Source organism: Camelus ferus, chromosome 12 (genome assembly GCF_009834535.1).
Source record: "Camelus ferus isolate YT-003-E chromosome 12, BCGSAC_Cfer_1.0, whole genome shotgun sequence".
Taxonomy (NCBI): Eukaryota; Metazoa; Chordata; class Mammalia; order Artiodactyla; family Camelidae; genus Camelus; species Camelus ferus.
This window is the reverse complement of record NC_045707.1, coordinates 7,502,809-7,520,453: the sequence shown is the minus strand read 5'-3', so window position 1 is coordinate 7,520,453 and position 17,645 is coordinate 7,502,809. Positions and strand designations below refer to the sequence as shown.

Below are 17,645 nucleotides of genomic sequence, written 5' to 3'. Positions count from 1 at the left end.
GAATGAGTGTTGAGTTGTGACCGAGGAGTGGAGATCTGTCAGCAAATGTGCACTGTGTGTGCCTGGACCTGGGCACTGTGGCAAGAAGGGACAGACTCTGGTCCCCAAGCCAGCAGCACTCCCAGCCATGGGGTGCCCACAAACTCCCCAGCACCAAGGGAGATGCGAGGTGGTGAGCACGTGAGAACGAGCTGAGGTCTGTCAGCCACAAGGGTGTCTAAGTGGCAGGGACAGGCAGGGACACCCAGCAGTGAGTCGTGCCCTGGGGAGGGGAGGTGTTGCAGTGGCAGAGGTCTGGTTCCTACTCAGATCTGCTGCATGGCCTTGAGCAGGTCAGAACACTCGGAGCCTCAGTCTCCTCATCCATCAGACATTCACAGCATCAGTGCCTCGGCCCAGGGCTGCTGCAAGAATGCACCGCACCCGGCGGGGGGGCCTGGGTGAAGAGGTGCTCTTCTGGGGGCAGTGGGTCACGGCCTTGCCCACCCCTGCAGACACCTGCGAAGCGGACTGTGTGCGGAAGCGAGTGGAGCAGAGCTTGCAGGCTGCCATCAAGACCCTGCGGAAGTCCCTCAGCCGGCAGCACTTCTCCATCCAGGTCGCCGGCACCGAGTACGAGGTGGCCCAGCGGCCAGCAAAGGTCCCAGAGGGCCAGGGGACGTGTGGCACAGGCCAGGTGCTGCAGGACGGCAAATGTGGTGAGTGAGTCCCTGCCCACCTGCCCGCAGCCACTCAGATGTCCTCTGCAAACCTTCTCTGTCCCTTCCACACTCAGCCCAGGTAGACAGTCCCCTGAGGGAGGGAGACAGGTCGGGAGGGGCCGGAGAGACATGGAGGCCTGCCCGGGAGGGGCGCCCTTGTACTGGGCAGACGGCTGTCATTTAAGGAGCTGGGAATGTTTGTACCTGTGACCCTGACCGCGGTCCTGAGAGGGGTGGGCCGGGAGAGCACAGGCCAGCAAGGCCACAGCCGAGGGGCATGAAGGGCACGGGGCCAGTCTGTGTGGTTAGAGGCTCCCAGAGGAGGCGGGTAGGAGCCAAGCGCAGAGGAGGAGCAGAGTGAAGACGCACGCGGGGCTGCAGGGGGTCTGCAGGGAAGCAGTGAGGCCTCGGTGGGGGAAGGCTGCAGGCGGGCTGCCAGCCGGGCCAGTGAACCGGGCACCCCAGGGCTGGCTCCTCGGGAAGGGCCAGGCTTAGCGACGCCCCCAGTGGATAAGAGGTGGTGGACATGACAGAGTCCTGTTCTAACGGGGTTCACGGTTCATGGGAAAGAAGACAGCCAGCGAGAGAGTGAGCACCCCCACGGGCAAGCTGAGGGGCCTCGCAGGCCACGGTGCTGCTCCGAGTGCAGGGGGGACACTGGGACACACTGAGCCGGGTGCAGCCCAGCCACTCTCTGCTGTGGGCAGGCTGAGTGCGGGGGACAGTGGCGTGGAGGCCGAGGGAGAGACAGTAGAGCCTAGAACCGGGGCAGCAGGAGAGGTGGGCAGCAAGAGAGAGACTGAGCGTGCTGCTGGGAGAGGTAGGCAAGGGAGCGGGAGGCTTCAAGGATGGCTCCAGAGGTTTTGGCCACTTGGGTGCAGGTGGCAGCACTTCCTGATCTGGGAGGAACTTCGGGAGAGGGAGCTGGCGGAGGTGCCAAGAGTCCTTGTTAGTTTGAGATGCTCATGAGTCATCCACGTGAAGGTGTTCACTAGATGGCGGGGGCCTCAGACCTGGAGCACAAAGCATAGACTGGGCCAGAGAGGCAGACGGGGAGTGACTGGGGAAGAGGGGATTCAGGAGGGTGGGGAGGGGCAGGGAAGGCAGGACTCCAGCTCGGGCAGCAGGGCGGGCAGAGGGGCCGGTCCCTGATGTGCAGGGAGGGCGAGGGACTTGGCGATGTCATTCTTTTATGTTTAATAACTTACTTTGAGATGATTTCAAAATTTCAGGAACATTGCCAGCCGGAACAAAGAACTTCAATATCTTCTTCACCCAGACTCCCCCGCTGTGGGCATTTGAGAGCATTTGCTCCCCGGGGCTTCCTCATGTGCATATGTGTGTGTGTGTGTGTGTGTGTGTGTGTGTGTGTGTGTGTGTGTGTGTGTGTTAAGCCTTGGCGTGCTAGTTAAGCCTTCACCTTCCCATCCGATCTGCACACCCCGTCAGACTTCACCAGCTCTCCCACAACCTTCCTTTCCTCTCCAGGAAGGTGTGTTACGTTTAGTGGTCGTGTCTCCTCAGAGTCCTTCATCTCGAGCAGTCCCTCGCTCTCTCCTGCCTCCCCTAAGTTCTATAGGGCGACCCTTGGCTAGCTGCAGCCTAGGTTTCCTGGTTCTTGGCAGGAAAACCGCGCTCCACGTCTGCTCTTCTGCGCCCCCATCAGGAGGCACAGGGTATTGCCCCAGCCCGCCACTGGTTCCTCCACCTTCACTCACCTTTTTCCCTCTGCGACTGACTAGGATTTGATGGGGATGTATTTTTTTAGTTGAAGTGTAGTCAATTTACAATGTTAGCTTCAGGTGTACAGCAAAGCTATTCAGTTATACATACTGTTTTTCGGATTCTTTTCTATTACAGCTCATTACAAGAAATTGTAATGTAATAGTTCCCTGTGCTATACACCAGTTTCTTATGTGTGATATAAAACCATGAGTTCACACCAATAGCTCCAATTCAATACCTTGGGATTCTTTCTAACCTTTTTCCCCCATGTTGTTTTTCCATGTTTCTAAATATTTTCTCCAGTGACACATTTGGCTCCCTTTCTCCTTACCTTATTTTCTCAACCAGTTTCCTTATTTGCTTATCACTTTGCTAATTTGGTCAATGGCTCTCTCTTCAGCCCACCGTCTCTGCAATGTCCTCCACCCCAGGCCTTCCTGCCTGTCCCTGTGTCACTCCCCCAGGCCCTCTGCACTGCCCCATGTCCTCAGATGCCAGGTCTGCCACATGGGGAAAGAAAAGGGTGGGCAGGGGAGCTTGGTGGATGAAGTGACTGTGGGGCATCCAGGAGGCAGTTGGTACCTAGGCCGAGGGGTCAGGGCTGGAAGACAGTGTGTGGAGCAGAAAGAGCAAAGGAGCCCTGGGACCACAGGCATTTATGAGAGGGCTGAGACAGAGGGGTCTGCAGAGGACCGTGCACAGGGGCAGCCAGGAGAGGGCGAGACCAGGACAGGCCTCCAGGTTCCTCACTGATGACCACCGCCTGGCTCCTACCCCCCGGCTCCTCTGAGCCACAGGAACGAGAGCTGTGTCCCATCTGGAAGAACAGAGCCTGGGGTTGAGGCACTAGGAGCCAGATGGCCAGACCCCCTGGCCACCGCTCCCCACCTCTGCCACCAGCAGTCTCTCCACTTTGCCCCTGCAGTGGCCTGCAGTCCTGGCACCTTCTTCAGCGGAGAGCCCGGCCAGTGTGTGCCCTGCACACCGGGGACCTACCAGGATGGGGATGGCCAGCTCAGCTGCACGCCGTGCCCCAGCAATGACGGGCTAGGCCTGGCGGGTGCCCGCAACGTATCCGAGTGTGGAGGCGAGTACGGGCCCACCCTGGGAAAGGGCAGGGACAGGGCATCTCCAGCCTCCCTGAGGTTCCCAAAGCAAAGGCCCGGGTGCCTCGTGATCTTCTGTAAAGTCTTTGCCATTTCCAGAGCCTGTCCTGACTTCCATGCAGCTTCATTTACAGGTGCAGACCCACAGGTGCACGTGCCACAGGGCACGGCGGGGAGCAGGCTCTCGGCTGCACTGGGTGCACCTTAAAACTGCATCATGCAGGTTGGAAGGGACTTGACACTTGATCATTTACGGGTCAGCTTGTAACAGAGGTGCATAGTTCTTTATGTGTCCAAACACGTTCCACCTCGTGGAACGTGAGCCCAGCGTTGTCGGAATGCTTCATGGAGTGGGGCCAGACACTTGGGCAAGAACTGTGCTCCACACAAAGAACTCTACAGTTTGCCCTATAGGTGGTTTGGAAAGCCTTTTTCAACTTACCAAGCACAGTTTGGTTTGCAAAGAGTTCTTCCATTTACAACGCTCACTTAACCTCATCTAATGGGCTCATAGCCTTCCCCCCATCAGCCTCCCTTCCCAGGCCATTGTGGGGATCAGCCAGGAGAATAGGCGGGGGAATGTGTGCTGGTGAGTGGGACCCTTAGGGTGCTGGAGATCTCCAGCCTTCTTCCAACAGAAAGTATCAGAGCCCAGCCCTGAGTCTCTGTAGGCTGGCCAGCTGCCCTCTAGCCCCTGCCCCCTCCAGGCATGTGGTCTCTGCCCTGGGGGGATGGTGACTGGCAGCACAGAGTGGCCACTGTGGGAGCAGAGAATTCCAGGGTCTGGGCTGAGAGGGCACTAAACCCACTCCTCATCAGTGCCTGCACACCCGCTAGATCCTGACCTTTTGCTAGAATGTGTTGTCCCCTCCCTTTCTCCCAGCTGTGCCCTAGGGACCTCAAAGACCCTCCTCCCTCTGCTCAGCCAGGCAGACAGATAAGGCAGCATCAGCCTGGAACTTGACAGCCCCAGATCCTCATGTGAAGACTCTGGGAGAGCCCCCCCAAATAAATTGCCTCCCACGACCTCCCACCTCCATATGTAGGGTCCACACTTCCAGCTCAGGAGCAGGGCCACTTCTCTTCAACCCACAGCCCTTCTAGCCAGTGGAAGAAGCAAGCCAGGCCTGGCCGAGGCCACACAGTGCGTGAGCCCCTGGGAGGCCAGTCCTCCTCCCCCAGGTCCTCCCCCTCGCCCCCCAGCCTTGGTGCCTTTCCCAGGGGCAGCTGAGGGCTCAGCACAGGGCCTGGCCTGAGGCGCCCCCCCCCCAGCCTGAGCCTTGACCTTTGACTTCCAGGCCAATGCTCTCCAGGCTCCTTCTCCACCGACGGCTTCAGGCCCTGCCAGGCCTGCCCTGTGGGCACGTACCAGCCTGAGCCCGGGCGCACGGGCTGCTTCCCCTGCGGAGGGGGGCTGCTCACCAAGCACGAGGGCACAGCCTCCTTCCAAGACTGTGAGGCCAAAGGTGAGGACGCCCCCACCCACCCCTCTGCTCAGGGACAGTTTCCCTCAAGGCCTCTCAGTTCCTGCCGTGGCAAACCTCCTGGCGCAGTGGACACTGGGGCCTGTGCTACACGCTAGGGGACTGCAGGGGGTCCGACACCAGCCTGCCCAAGGGTCTCGATGAGAGGGCCAAGCAGGCCAGTAGCTCCAGTCTGGAGCTTTGAGCCCCCAGAGCAAGAAGGAGGAGCCGCCAGCTCCTCCAGGCTCTGGGGAGGCTTTGCGCTCACCGTGAGGAAGGACGGGAGGAGGAAGGTAAGGCAGTGAGGGAGGCAGAGGGGCGGCAGGGTGAGGTCAGAGGAGTCTCACCTCCACGTCACCCCGGGCCCTGCCCTCCACTGAGGGCCCTGCTTCCCCTGCACACGCTCCCTCTCAGCCCTGGGCCTTTGGGACAGCCTCCCCACCTGCTGATGGCCCAACGTACAGACTCCCTGAACCCTCTCGTTCTGAGGAGGAGCTCTCCCGCCCCACCTGCCCCCCAGCTCCTGCCAGGTTTTCTTCCCTTTACTGCCAACCTCCCAGCAAGAGCATCTGGACTCCCCAGGGCACGGTGGCTCCCTCCTGCCAGGCACTCAAGGGAACCTTGGAATCGCCCCGAGTCCTCTTCCCTCTCCCCTCACACCCAGTCTGTCCGTGGCCCCTGCAGCTCTAGCCTCTAAACAGACCCAGGCTGCAGTGACTTCTCCCCACCCCACTGCTGCCTCCCTGACCCAGGCCACCGCCACCTCTCCTAGCCCTGACGAGTCCTGCCTGGGCCTCCGCCTCTGCCCCCGCCCCCAGAGCCCACTCCCATCGCAGCAGCCAGGAACCCAGGGCAGCTCCAGGTGGACTAGGAAAGCAGGGTCCTCACCACAGCCCCTGACCTCCGCTCGGACCACACCGGCAGGGCCGGCTCCACGCCCCTCAGGTCTCCACGCAGCCCCCTCCACGCTGCCTTCCCCGGCCTCCCTCCACTCCCGGCCTTACATCTCTCCCCGCTTATTACCACCGACGGAGGAACAGACGCGGCGTCCCGCACAGCCGAGTAGGATGTCAACCCCCTGGTAGGGCTGGGTCTGCTTGGCCCACTGCTCAGACCCCGGGGGTCCACAGCGCACTCTGCACAGTTGTGGACAGTGTCAGGGAGCGGAGGGGTCGGCCTGTTCAGACTGGGTGCACACAGTGAGAGGTCACTGGATGGTGGGGAAGGGCCTTGAACCCTTTTCTGAGTCAGACCTCGAGGGCAGGGAGCCCCGGAGAGAATGCAGGCCCCCCTGCCCTTTCCCACCGCCGCCTCCCCCGCAGTGCACTGCTCCCCCGGCCACTACTACAACACCACCACCCACCGGTGCATCCGGTGCCCTGTCGGCACCTACCAGCCCGAGTTTGGCCAGAACCACTGCATCACCTGTCCAGGCAACACCAGCACCGACTTCGATGGCTCCACCAACGTCACACACTGCAAAAGTAGGTGTTGCTCTTCCTACGGCCAGGGAGCTGGGAATGCCAGGGGGACCAGGGGCAGGTCACGGGGGGCAGGGTGAGCCCTGACCTTGCATCGTGTCCGTGGGGTGACTGGTGACCCCTCCCTGCTCTGTCACATCCGCACATCCACTCAGTGGGACGGACGCCCGAGGGAACCCTTTGTCGTCGGGAGCCCCATGGTGTGTGGTGCGCGTACTCTGTGCTCCATGGAGCGACCTGATTGCATGGTCGTTCATTGGTTCCTGTCGCTCACTGGGGCGACCCGTGCCTCAGTGCCAGGCCAGGCCCTGCTCGAGGCTCTTAGTCTGTGGAGGGAAAAGCCAGGACCCATACCAGGGGGACTTGTGGGGCAGCTGCCCAGGGCCAGACCCAGCAGCTCTAAAGGCACGTACTGTCTAGACTGCCCTGTGGGCGCAAGCAGAGGACGCAGCAACAGGAAACAGGATGCTAAGTGTGTTCCAGGTGTGCAGGTGCAAGAGGAACACCAGACGCTGCCTTATGTCTATAAGAAGCTCCCTTTAACCAGAAGAAACGCGGGCAGCTTAAGGCAACCTGGGAGTTAGTGTCCTGGCCCCTCACGAGCAAGTCACTTGGGCCTCACACAGAGGATCCCATCCCTCTTTTAGGGCTTTCTCATTCACTTTCCAGAGTCCTCTGGGACATAGTTTCTGGTATTTTACTTTTTCCCTGATCCATTCCAGCCAGTTGTCCCTTTCCCGGCCTGCGGTCACGTTGGAACAGACTGAGGGCTCGCGAAGGGGGTTTCATCCTACAGGGGACGCCATCCGGGCTGTCCCCCCGGGCTCGTGGCCTCCCGGTGGGGCTCAGCAGAAGCAGGGTTGTCAACACTTAAACGTCCTAATGAGGAAAAGTGGGGAGACCAAGTGGGAGGGAAGCTTCTGGAACGATAAGGTGAAAATGAGATGTTTCCCAGAAATGCTGATGTGAGGGGAGGATTTTTAAATGAAAACGTGTGAGAAAATTATGCATATTTAACATTTACATCCAATTTTCTTTGTGTGACTTCCTTTATGAGGTTAAGGCTGGGAACCATCTAGCTAACGAAAGAGTCACGTTCGGCCTGTTTCAGGGTGCACGGCTTAGCTAAAAAGGCAGAGGAAGGGAAGCGTGTCTTCCGTCCCTGGCTGTGTTGCCTGCTGGTCCCTGAGCCTGCCTGCTCTGTGGGGGGCTGCCACACCTGGCACCTGGGGTCCCTCAGCAGATGTTGAGCAAAGGAATGGGCAGATGAGTGAGTGGAGAGAAAAGGGAAGTTGGCACACTGGCCTTGGCTGAGACACAGGAGGAGAGCAGGGGCTGGCGGGGAGTGGTGAGCGGCTCCCAGCAGGAGGCCAGGACAGGGCTCAGCCACAGAGATGCAGGTGAGGCAGCCAAGGGTGCCCAGGAAGAAGGAGACGCTCGAGCTGGGTCTCAGAGAACCAACATGGGAACAGGGACCTGCCCCTCAGCTGGGCCCCCCAGGGAGGACGAGCCCAAGGCCTGGCTGGCCGTTGGGGAGGGCCGGGTGGAGACAGGCCAAGGAGGGGGCCGAGCACCCGCCAGCCCTGCCCTGGGCCTCCAAGGCTGTTGAAAGCCCAGCCAGCCAGGGCTCCCGTCCAGCGAGCCTGACCAGGGCCCCGGCCACGGTGCCCACAGACCAGCACTGTGGTGGCGAGCTTGGCGACTACACAGGCTACATTGAGTCCCCCAACTACCCTGGCGACTACCCGGCCAACGCCGAGTGTGTGTGGCACATCTCGCCGCCCCCCAAGCGCAGGATTCTCATCGTGGTCCCCGAGATCTTCCTGCCCATCGAGGATGAGTGCGGTGACGTCCTGGTCATGAGGAAGAGCGGTACGTGCCGGGCAAGGGCAGCAGCAGGGCCACAGACAGCCGCAGCCCTCGACCCCGCTCCGCGGGCGCTCGCCTCTGACTCCCGGAGCTGGGCTGTGCAGACTGAATGGAATGGTCCAGGAGCTCACAGTGTGTCCTCAGTGTGGGAACCAGGGCCTGGTCAGACCCGGTCTCGACACTGACCACAGACCAGCCTCTCATCCCAGTTGTTTCCCCACATCCTGCCACACCACCCAGAGTGAGCCACCAGGAGCCCCTCCTATTCTGCAGGGCCTCCTCCTCCCTCTGTGCTTGGGGCGGGGATGGGAGGGTGAAGGGCCAGCCTGCACACGCACAAGACACCCCAGGATCTGTTCCCTTCCCTCCAAGAGCCGCAGCCTTCCGGCTCATCACCCCCATCCCTGGTTCGGGGTGAGACTTCAGGTTGGGAGCAGCAGCCCAGCCCCTCAGTGGGTGATCACAAGGTCATGCTCAGGTGGCCATGGCAGGAAGAAAGGCAGGGAGCCCCTGAGTGCCTGCAGGGACTGGGTAGAATCCCTTACGGCACTTGCCTTGACTGGGGCTTCACTGCTGTAGTGGGGTTGCGGTGCCCACAGGGCTGAGCTGCCAGTCAGAACGCTAGGGAAGGAGGGGATACAAGCAGACAGAAAAACGTGCCTGCCCACTGGGGCCTGGAATATCTCTGCTGCACAGAGAATGGCTGGGGCAGCAGGAGAATGAGTGGGGAGGGCCTGTCCACTCTGTGCTGTGTTCTTACCACGTGTGCGTGTGACCCCCTCGGTGTGGCTGATGAGTGGGGAAGCCCCAGTGTGTGAGTGGGAGGCCTGAGACCAGGGCGGGCCAGGCACCTGCCCAGTGCCCTGCAGCCAGTCAGAGCCCAGCCCATGACCATCCCCCGCCCACCCATTCCCACCACCAGCCTCCCTAGTCCCCAGCATCTTCCTCTCCAATGTCTGCCTGCCCGCAAGGCTGAGCTCCAGGGCGGCCAGCCTCTCCCACCTTGAGAGACTCTCCCCCCAGGGAGCAGCGAGGAGGCGAGGCACCTTTCGGCCAGCACCCCAGGGGTCAGCAGGCTCACCCTTGTTCATTCCCTCACATAGAGGTTCACCTTCTCACGGGAGATGGGATGGACCCTCCACCGCAGGCCCCGCTCTGTGCGGGGGCAGGCGTGAGCCCTGTGCTTGAGGAGCAGTTGGCAGGGTGGCAGCACCAGCGCTATAGAGAGGCACTGTAATAAAGTGCTCACCAGAGCAGAGAGGAAATGGGGGGGGGCAGAGCAGTCAGGGAGGCTTCCTGGAGGAGGGGGCATGGTAATGGTCTTAGAGGGACAAGTAGGAACTGGGGTTGAGGGTGGGGAAGGGCGTTTGAGGCAAAGGGAACATGTATAGGGACTGGAAAGCTGGAGAGTTTGGGGGACTGGACACTGGGTGCTAGATGGCTGAGTGGGTGGGGAGGGAAGAGGCCTGAGGCAGGGGGATAGGACCGGGTGAGGAGCTGTGGATCTGGGGCAGCTCAGCAGTGACGTGCCTCTGCCCACAGCCTCACCCACATCCATCACCACCTATGAGACCTGCCAGACTTACGAGAGGCCCATTGCCTTCACTTCCCGCTCCCGGAAGCTCTGGATCCAGTTCAAATCCAACGAAGGCAACAGCGGCAAAGGGTTCCAAGTACCCTATGTCACCTATGACGGTAAGTGCAGTCACACTGTGTGCCCAGGCTGGTCCTGGGGACATAGAGACGAATCACACATCCCTGGCCTCAGGGAGCTCCAGCCTTGGGGGAAGGTGGGGCACAGGCAGGCCCTTAAGGGGTACAGGATAGTGCAGCTGAGGAGCAATTAGTGGTGTTTACCAATCTCAATGTGGGATGCTGCCCAAGCAGGGTTTTGAGGGTTGGATAGGAGTTTTCTAGCTAAGCAAACCTAGAGACCAATTTGGGTGGAGGAGACAAAGACACAAAGGCAGAGTGGCCTCGGGCTCAGCCTGAAGCCCTTAGGGGAGGGCAGAGGCTTCGGTCAGCCGGAGGCAGGCAGGGTCTTCGCCTCAGCCTCTGCCCTCCCCTTCCTCCCTTCCCTGCTGGTGGGTTTCACAGAGGACTACCAGCAATTAATAGAAGATATCGTTCGCGATGGACGGCTCTACGCCTCAGAGAATCACCAGGAAATTCTGAAAGTGAGTGAGCTTCTCTATGGGAAGGGTCCACGTAATCCTGGGACAGAGGCCCCCCTGGGCCACCTCAGCCCCTACCCTGACCCCAGCCCCGCACGGGAGTGAGGGGAGGGGAGTGGTACCAGAAGAAAAGAAGGTGATGGGGGCAGGGGCCCAGGGGCAAGGGCTGGACCAGATAGACCAGGTCGGGCCCAGCACCTGGTGACCGGTTCTTGGGCAGGTTCCTTACAAGCTCTCAGCCTCAGTGTTCTCAACTGTGAAGTGAGGACAGTCTGACATGGCGGTATCTCAAAATCAGGAGACTCCACCGCCACCTTTGGGACTGACTCCTTCTTCATCCTACTCATGTCCTGAGAAACAGAGCCACTGAGACATCGAGGGCTGTGGCCGTCAACCTGGCGGGCACTGGCCAGGTCAGGGCCTGGGTTGTCACCATGAGAAGCCAGACCCAGGGATCTGCTTGGGCTCTTGGCTTCTGGCCCCAGCTCAGCCCCTGGGCAGAGAGCACCCTCAGCTTGGGAGCCGAGGGTGGCCCAGAGGGTAAGAGCTGGGCTGGGCCAGTCCTCCAGGCCGACTCCATGCCAGCTGTCACTTCTCAGCTGGGTGGCCACTGGCAACTCTCTGAGCCCCGCCTCCACATCTGGGAAACAGGCGTGGCTCACAGAGTCTTCCAGCCCCAGGCCTGGTGCACTCCTGCACACAGTAGGCAGTTTGTAAGCCAAGAGGTTTGTCCCTGTGCTGCTGCACCCAGACCAGACCTGGGGGTCTCAGAGCTCCAAGCCTCTCATCTCCCTCCTTAGGCTCCTGTCTGTTTAGTGGGAACTGGAGGGTCCCCGTGGCCACTCCGACTCTGTCCTGTAGACCATACCTGACTCTCTCCCCCTGGCCCGTCCTCTGCCCTCAGCTGCACCCTGCGGCCGGGAGTAGCTTTTCCAAACTAGAAGTGTTCTGGTCTCTTAGGACAAAGCCTCAGGCAGAGAGGCCCATTCTGGCCTCTGCAGCGGCAGTCAGGCCTCCACTCCTACACCCACTCGCCAAGGCCTCCAGAACATTCTTCCCTGTTCGTTCCTCAGTGAACGTCCACCCGTCCTGCTGCTCTCGGCGCAGGCGTCCCGCCCTCTGGGCAGCCTGCCCAACCTCCCGAGCCAGGTCACACTCGGAGGTCCCACGAGGCCCTCCTTGGCAGTCAGCCGTGCGGTGTAGGTCTGTCCTGTGAGCCTGTGGTCCCCGCCCCCTCGTGGGGAAGGAGCCGCAGGGGTTCCCGCTCAGCGGGCTGTCCCCGGCGCCTGGCAATGCGCCCAGCAGGTGTGGAGAACACCAGTGTTTCCCAAGGGCGGGGGTGCATGTGTGCACGCGTGAGGGGGAGAGAGCGTGCGCGCCAGCCCAAGTCAGACCAAAGACGCCAGCGGCCCAAGTCTCCGCAAGACGAGGAGCACGTGGGGCAGGAAGCACGTGGTGCGGTGGCCGCCGTTCACTGAGCACATCCCTGCCAGGCCTGGGGCCCTCGGCGGGACCACAGCCAGCCCCACGCCTGCCCCGGAGGTTCCCCTCCAGGGTGGCACCGCTCCACTTTTGGGACTGAAGACCCTGGGCTCGGAGAGGGAGCCCAGCTGGTAAGTGACCGCGCTGAGCGTGGGCCGCTGGGTGAGGACAGCTGGGCGGCGTGTGCCACCCGGACCCGAGCTCGCTGCTCGCCTGTGCTGAGCACCACGTGGGCCAGGCGCTTGGCTCTCGTTACTGCACTTCCTATTCCTCACAGTCCTAAGAGGAGAGATCATTACCCCATCATACAGAGGAATAATTGAAATTCAGAGCAGCAGAGCCATTTTGCCCAAGGTTACGGAGTAGGGAATAGACGGGGGAGCTACGATTTCCAATCCTGCCCTTTGGCCTACAAAGTCTTGCTCTCAGCTCCATGTTCTCCAGTTTTCAACACGGTGGGTGGTCTTGTTTTGGTTTTGCAGCAAATCTTTGTAAAATAAAATGTGATTGGAAATTCAAGAGTTAAAACCAATAGACTATAAAAAAAAAAAACAATTCGGCTATTACAACCAGAAAAACCTGTTTATGGCGAAGAGTCTGTGGGATCCTGAAACCCACCAGCCAACCCAGCCTCTTCCCCCTTCCCCCATCCTTGCAGACACCCCCAGGCCCCTTCAGAGCTCCCAGCCATTTAAGAGGCCAGGGCCCACCAGCCTAGCCCGGGGCCCCTCACACCCGGCCTCCCGTGTCTTGCAGGACAAGAAGCTGATCAAGGCCCTCTTCGACGTGCTGGCACATCCCCAGAACTACTTCAAGTACACAGCCCAGGAGTCCAAGGAGATGTTCCCACGGTCCTTCATCAAACTGCTGCGCTCCAAGGTGTCCCGGTTCCTGCGGCCCTACAAATAACGCTGGTGTAGCTGCCCTGCTTGGGGATGGCCGGCTATCCCGGGGGAGGGGAGAGTTCCTTCCCTCCACAGCAGAAGCTGAAGGCGGCTCCATGGGCCTCCACGTTGCCCCGGGAAATCACCGTGGTGGTGCCCTTCAGGAATCCCTGACCAGCCTGTGGAGGGCGAGACCACGTCTGGGCAGAGACCCCACCCGGCTGCACTCCTCCGATCCGGCTCCAGTGGGAAAACATTGCTTAAGGCAGCCTTTCTTCCTCCCCACCTCCCTCCACCTGTTTGGTCCAGGACACCAAGAGTGCCCTCTCCTGAACCGGCACCAGCGGGCCCCCTGGGCCAGGATGCTCTGCCCCGATGTGGACGGGGCCAGGGCAGAGCTCACCTTTGGAGGTGGCCCGAGCCCTCCGCCTGGCGCTTCAGGAGAGAGAGGAGCGTGGCTGTGGTGTCTCAGGGAGGCCAGGCCGTGGAAGAAGGGGTGTGTGAAGGCTCAACCAGGGGCTTTGATAAACGGTGTCAGTGCCTGCAGGGCGTCCACACCTGCTGGCTTCTCTGGCCATGGGCCCAGGACACGGGCCAGTGTGGCTGGGCTCTCAGGACCCTGTGATGGGACAGAGAAGAGGTGCTAGGAGACTGTAGGTTTGTGCTTCCCCACAACAGAGCATCTATTAAGTACTGTGTACATATAAATATAAATATAAATATTATATATACTCCTATTTGTGGGTAATTTAGGAAAATTCTCTTTAGTAACTGTAAGTATTCATCGCAGCCCCCTCTTCACCCATGACCACCATGAGCCCGGCTGTACCAGCCTGACTGATTAAACTGCTCTGCAGGCACATGCCACCTTTGGTGACAGGAGGCCGGGAGCCTGCAGGACTGGGGAAAGGCAGGCTGGCCCTGGACACTCTTTGGAACACAAATTTTGGGGGAACTGGGCTCTAGCGCTTTGTTGGAGTGTTGCCCTCAGAAGATACGCAGTGGAAAGCAGTGTCCCCTCAGGCCCCTTCCTGGGGGTGCAGGGCCCAGCAGTAAACTCTGGAAGGGGTCTGTGTCTGACCTGAGGCCATGACCTTGGAGGTCATGCTGTGCCACTGGGAGGCAAGGCCTTTCCCCTGTGAGCACCAGGACACCAGGAAGTGGTGGGGGGGGCTGCCCCCAGGCAGAGACCTGGCTGCCAGTGCAGTCTTTGGGCTACACCCCCGGCTTCCCTCAGAGTCTCTCTTTAAAAAAGGAAAGTCCAAGTTTGGCGTGTGATCAGGTCGCACGGTGTCCTGCTCAGCCAGGAGCCAGCGCCTGGGATGGAGCTGGTGAGGACCGCGGACAGGCCACCTGCCACCACGCTGCTGGCCACCACCTGCAGGCCGTGCACATGATGTGCTCCATGCTTCAGGGCTAGCAGACGTTCCGAAGTACAAGGAACATGGGCGAAGCTTAAAGTGAACTCCTGTCACCCGTTCCAGTTGCCTCTGGGTCGTTTCCTCCTCACCCCACACCCACGTACCCAGCAGTTTGAGAAGGGCTGTGGCGTGAGTGTGTGAAGACTGAGGGTGCGAGTGAGGTCCCTGGGAGTTCCAGGTGGGGTGACAGGTAGGTCAGGCTGGATTTTACCATCCAGAACAGGGCCTGGAACTCAGGAGTCGCTCACTGCTGTCACGTGTGTCAGCAGGGGCGGGGCAGCCACGCTGCCATCAGCGCCCTCTCTGCCAGCATCCAATCAGGCTGCGGGCTGCCTGTGTTTGTAGGTCAATGTCAGTGGGTGAGCCCGTCCGGGCTGCACTGCCCCTCCCCTGGTCACCATCCTTGAAGGCCGGCCTTAGTTTCCATACAGAGGCCTGTCTTCCTGCGTCAAGGCGTTGGTCCTCCCCAGAAATGAGATGAGTGTCTGCAGGATGAGACCCGGCAACAGCTACCCCGGCGGGGCACTGGGAGGGCTTGCTGGTTCTTTTAATCCTCTCAGAAGGATCTTTTTGACCCAGAGAGGACCAGAAAGAGCTCTACCCTCTCTTGAGCCCTTTCTGCTGCTCCTCTGGGGGTTTCTGGCAGTTGCCGCGCACATGCCCACTCATCTATGCCCCCTTTTCAGTGGGCGTCCACCCCATTCCATGTCTCCTGACACCACAGTGGTCAGACCCTGTCCAGGGTCCCCCGGACAGAGCAGAACAGGGCAGCTCAGATGTGGGGCTCCTCACCTTTCCCCGGTACCAGGTAGCCAGCAATCCAGGTTTGCCAGCTGCCCATACAGTCACCATCCAGCCTCCCCGCCTCAGTGAAACCACCACCTGCACTGTTGGGGGACTCACAGTTCAGGGGTGCAGTCTGTCCTGAGTCCCCACATCAGCCCTCAGCCCCACGCTGGGGAACCTGGGGTCCCTCGTGTTAAATGCAGAGCTGTCTCCACTTTGCGGGGCCTGGTGGTCCCAGGAGAAGATATCCCCGGACAACAAAGCGTGTTTCTTCATGTCTCCATGTTGTGGGTGCAGGTGGTGGATCGGCTGACGCAAGGTGGCCGTTCCACCTGGCTCCAGGTGGCGGTGGAGAGAAAGGAAAGCGGACAAGGGCTGGCCCAGGACAGGGATCCGTAAGTCCCGTGCTGCCCAGGGCTGAGCCAGAGAAGCATATCCCACCCCTGGTAGGGACATTGGCCTCAACCAGCCACAGACCCATCCCAGCCAGGCCTGCCCTGCACTGGCACGGACCCTCAGTGGCTGGCCAGTCGATAGACTCCAAGGGAAGGAGCTAAGGAACAAACTTCTGGAAGCCAAAGCTTGCCCGGCTGACCAGGACTGAAGCAGGTGCCAAGGCCCGGCGGTCCTGATGAGCTCAGTCCTGCCCCAGTGGAGCCTCCCGTGGGGCCGACCGGGGAAGCCCTGTGAGGGCGGCAGTGGAGACCGAGGGACCCAGCGTTGCGTCGCCAGGGGACGCGGGCCTGGAGGAAGCCCTCTGCCCTGCGGGCCTGGCACCTCCTGGCACTCCCTGCTTCCCCAGAAACGCGCCGAGGAACGGGAAGGAGACTGCTCAGATTTAGTGGCCGAGCCCTCTGTGAGCAAGTGTCATGGTCGCCTCGTCTGCTTCCCTGAACTGAGCTTGTTTTTCCCAGTTGCTCTCCTACCCGCCCCAGAACCTGGCAGCAGCCCCACGGCACTGGCCTCCGTCCTCCCCCAGGCCCTCTCAGACAGCAGGTCGCACCTGCCAATGGTGATGGCCTCCTTCCTCGGTCTCTCCCAGCTCCTCCTCACCTCTGGTGACAGGCTCAAGGAGGCCGTGGGGCCCAAGGTGGTAGCTTTCCCTCTGGCCACCCATAGGTTGGGGACACGCAGGTAAAGTAGGACTGAAACCTGGGCCAGAAAGCTTCCAGATCGTGATTCCCCTCAGAGGCCGACTTTGAAAGCCTGAAGCGAGACCCTCTTTCCCACACCTCTTACAAACCCGCGTTACCTACCTGAACCCTTGTTCTCCCAGAAACAGCCACGGTCACCCATTTTCCACAAGAGGCCCGGGACTGCTGGAGCTGTAGCAGGTGCCGAAGTGGCACTGTGGGGGTTGAATAATTCTTCCAGCACCTCCACCCCCCCGGCTGAAAAATAAGACACTGAACTAAGCTGAGTCATTAAGAAAACGTTTGCTGAGCACCACCTGTGCGCTAGGCTCCTGGAAAGTCAGAGAGACCACAGCCCAGAGGCTGGCGGGGTCCCCTGGGAAGCCCTCTGGTCACAGAGACAAAGGTGCTGGAGGCCTGGGTGGCAGAGCTCAGTGCTCCCCTCAGGAGAAGGCCACCCCACCTTCCCGTGCCTCCCAGGACCCTGGGTGGGGAAGGAGGGCACCTGCAGGACGGGCAGAACAGAGCTGGGGCCACCAATCTACACTTCAAGAGAGACACCCCGAAGGAGAAGCTGCAGCCAGCCCAGCCTCACGGTGCGGCCGCCCTTCTCCACTGGCAGAGGGAGAGGCACACAGGCTACGACTGCCGACCCCGGGAGCCCGGCCAACACGCCCAGGACGCCGGAGTCCGCCCCTCGCCCCCCCACTGCCCCAGCCTGGCACAGCCGGTGCTCCAGCAGGGAGGTTCCTTTCTCGACACCCAGGGACCACAGCTGGTTTTGCCTCCTCTACCCCGTGCTTGGAAGTTTAGTCAACCTGGTAAACTTAATCTTCTGTCAAGACCCCGTTCTTCACCAGAGATACACGTGGTGACAGCTGAGCCCTTCTGACCAGGGCAACAGCACCAAGCTGACTTCGCTCAGGCCGAAGGCGGAAGGACTTGACGTGTGAGAGACACTGCCCGGCCCACAGACAGGGCAAATAGCTCCTCCTCTCCCGCGGCTGCCGCCGCCCCAGCAGGAGTAATTCCTGAGCACTGCCTGTGTGCCTGGCACCGAGCTGGAGTCCGCCCTGCCCAGCCTGCCTTGCTCCTGGGAGAGGGCGCAGGAGGGCTGAGCATCCCCGGCCCGGACCACGTGGCCGTGGCCACACGCTCCCTCCCGGCACCCTGCACAGGTGGCCCCCAAAGAACGGAACCCTGTGTCTGCCTGCAGCCTCCCCAGCCTCTGGATGGACTCTGAAATTGAATCCCCAAGTCTCAATAGGAAGATGAAGAGCCAGCGTCGCCCCCTTCCCCCGCTTCTCGCCAAGCTCTGGGCTCAGCCCTGGAACACTTGCACATGTGGGTGGGGCGGAACTTGCTCTTCAGACTGGGAGGCCAAGTGACACGCCAACGGCCAACAGTTAGTAATTTATGG

At 60.7% G+C, this 17,645-nt stretch overlaps 1 protein-coding gene and 1 long non-coding RNA gene across 4 annotated transcripts in view; one reads left to right on the top strand and one right to left on the bottom strand.

Moving 5' to 3' along the window:
* Positions 1-13,622, top strand: part of SCUBE1 (signal peptide, CUB domain and EGF like domain containing 1) — a 123,183-nt gene extending 109,561 nt beyond the window's left edge. For all 3 annotated transcript variants that reach the window (XM_032492383.1, XM_032492382.1, XM_032492381.1), the window contains 8 exons: positions 495-698; positions 3,352-3,513; positions 4,831-4,998; positions 6,318-6,479; positions 8,151-8,348; positions 9,888-10,040; positions 10,443-10,522; positions 12,758-13,622. In XM_032492383.1, coding sequence (XP_032348274.1) covers positions 495-698; positions 3,352-3,513; positions 4,831-4,998; positions 6,318-6,479; positions 8,151-8,348; positions 9,888-10,040; positions 10,443-10,522; positions 12,758-12,910 — 1,280 coding nt within the window. In that variant the 3' untranslated portion in view covers positions 12,911-13,622. The remainder of the gene's footprint in view (positions 1-494; positions 699-3,351; positions 3,514-4,830; positions 4,999-6,317; positions 6,480-8,150; positions 8,349-9,887; positions 10,041-10,442; positions 10,523-12,757) is intronic.
* Positions 12,776-17,168, bottom strand: LOC116667539. Its single transcript, XR_004324360.1, has 4 exons — positions 17,044-17,168; positions 16,349-16,483; positions 13,289-13,504; positions 12,776-12,900 (listed from the first exon to the last, which is right to left on the bottom strand). It is a non-coding gene; the product is annotated as an uncharacterized LOC116667539 (long non-coding RNA).
* Positions 17,169-17,645: the final 477 nt, after the last annotated feature.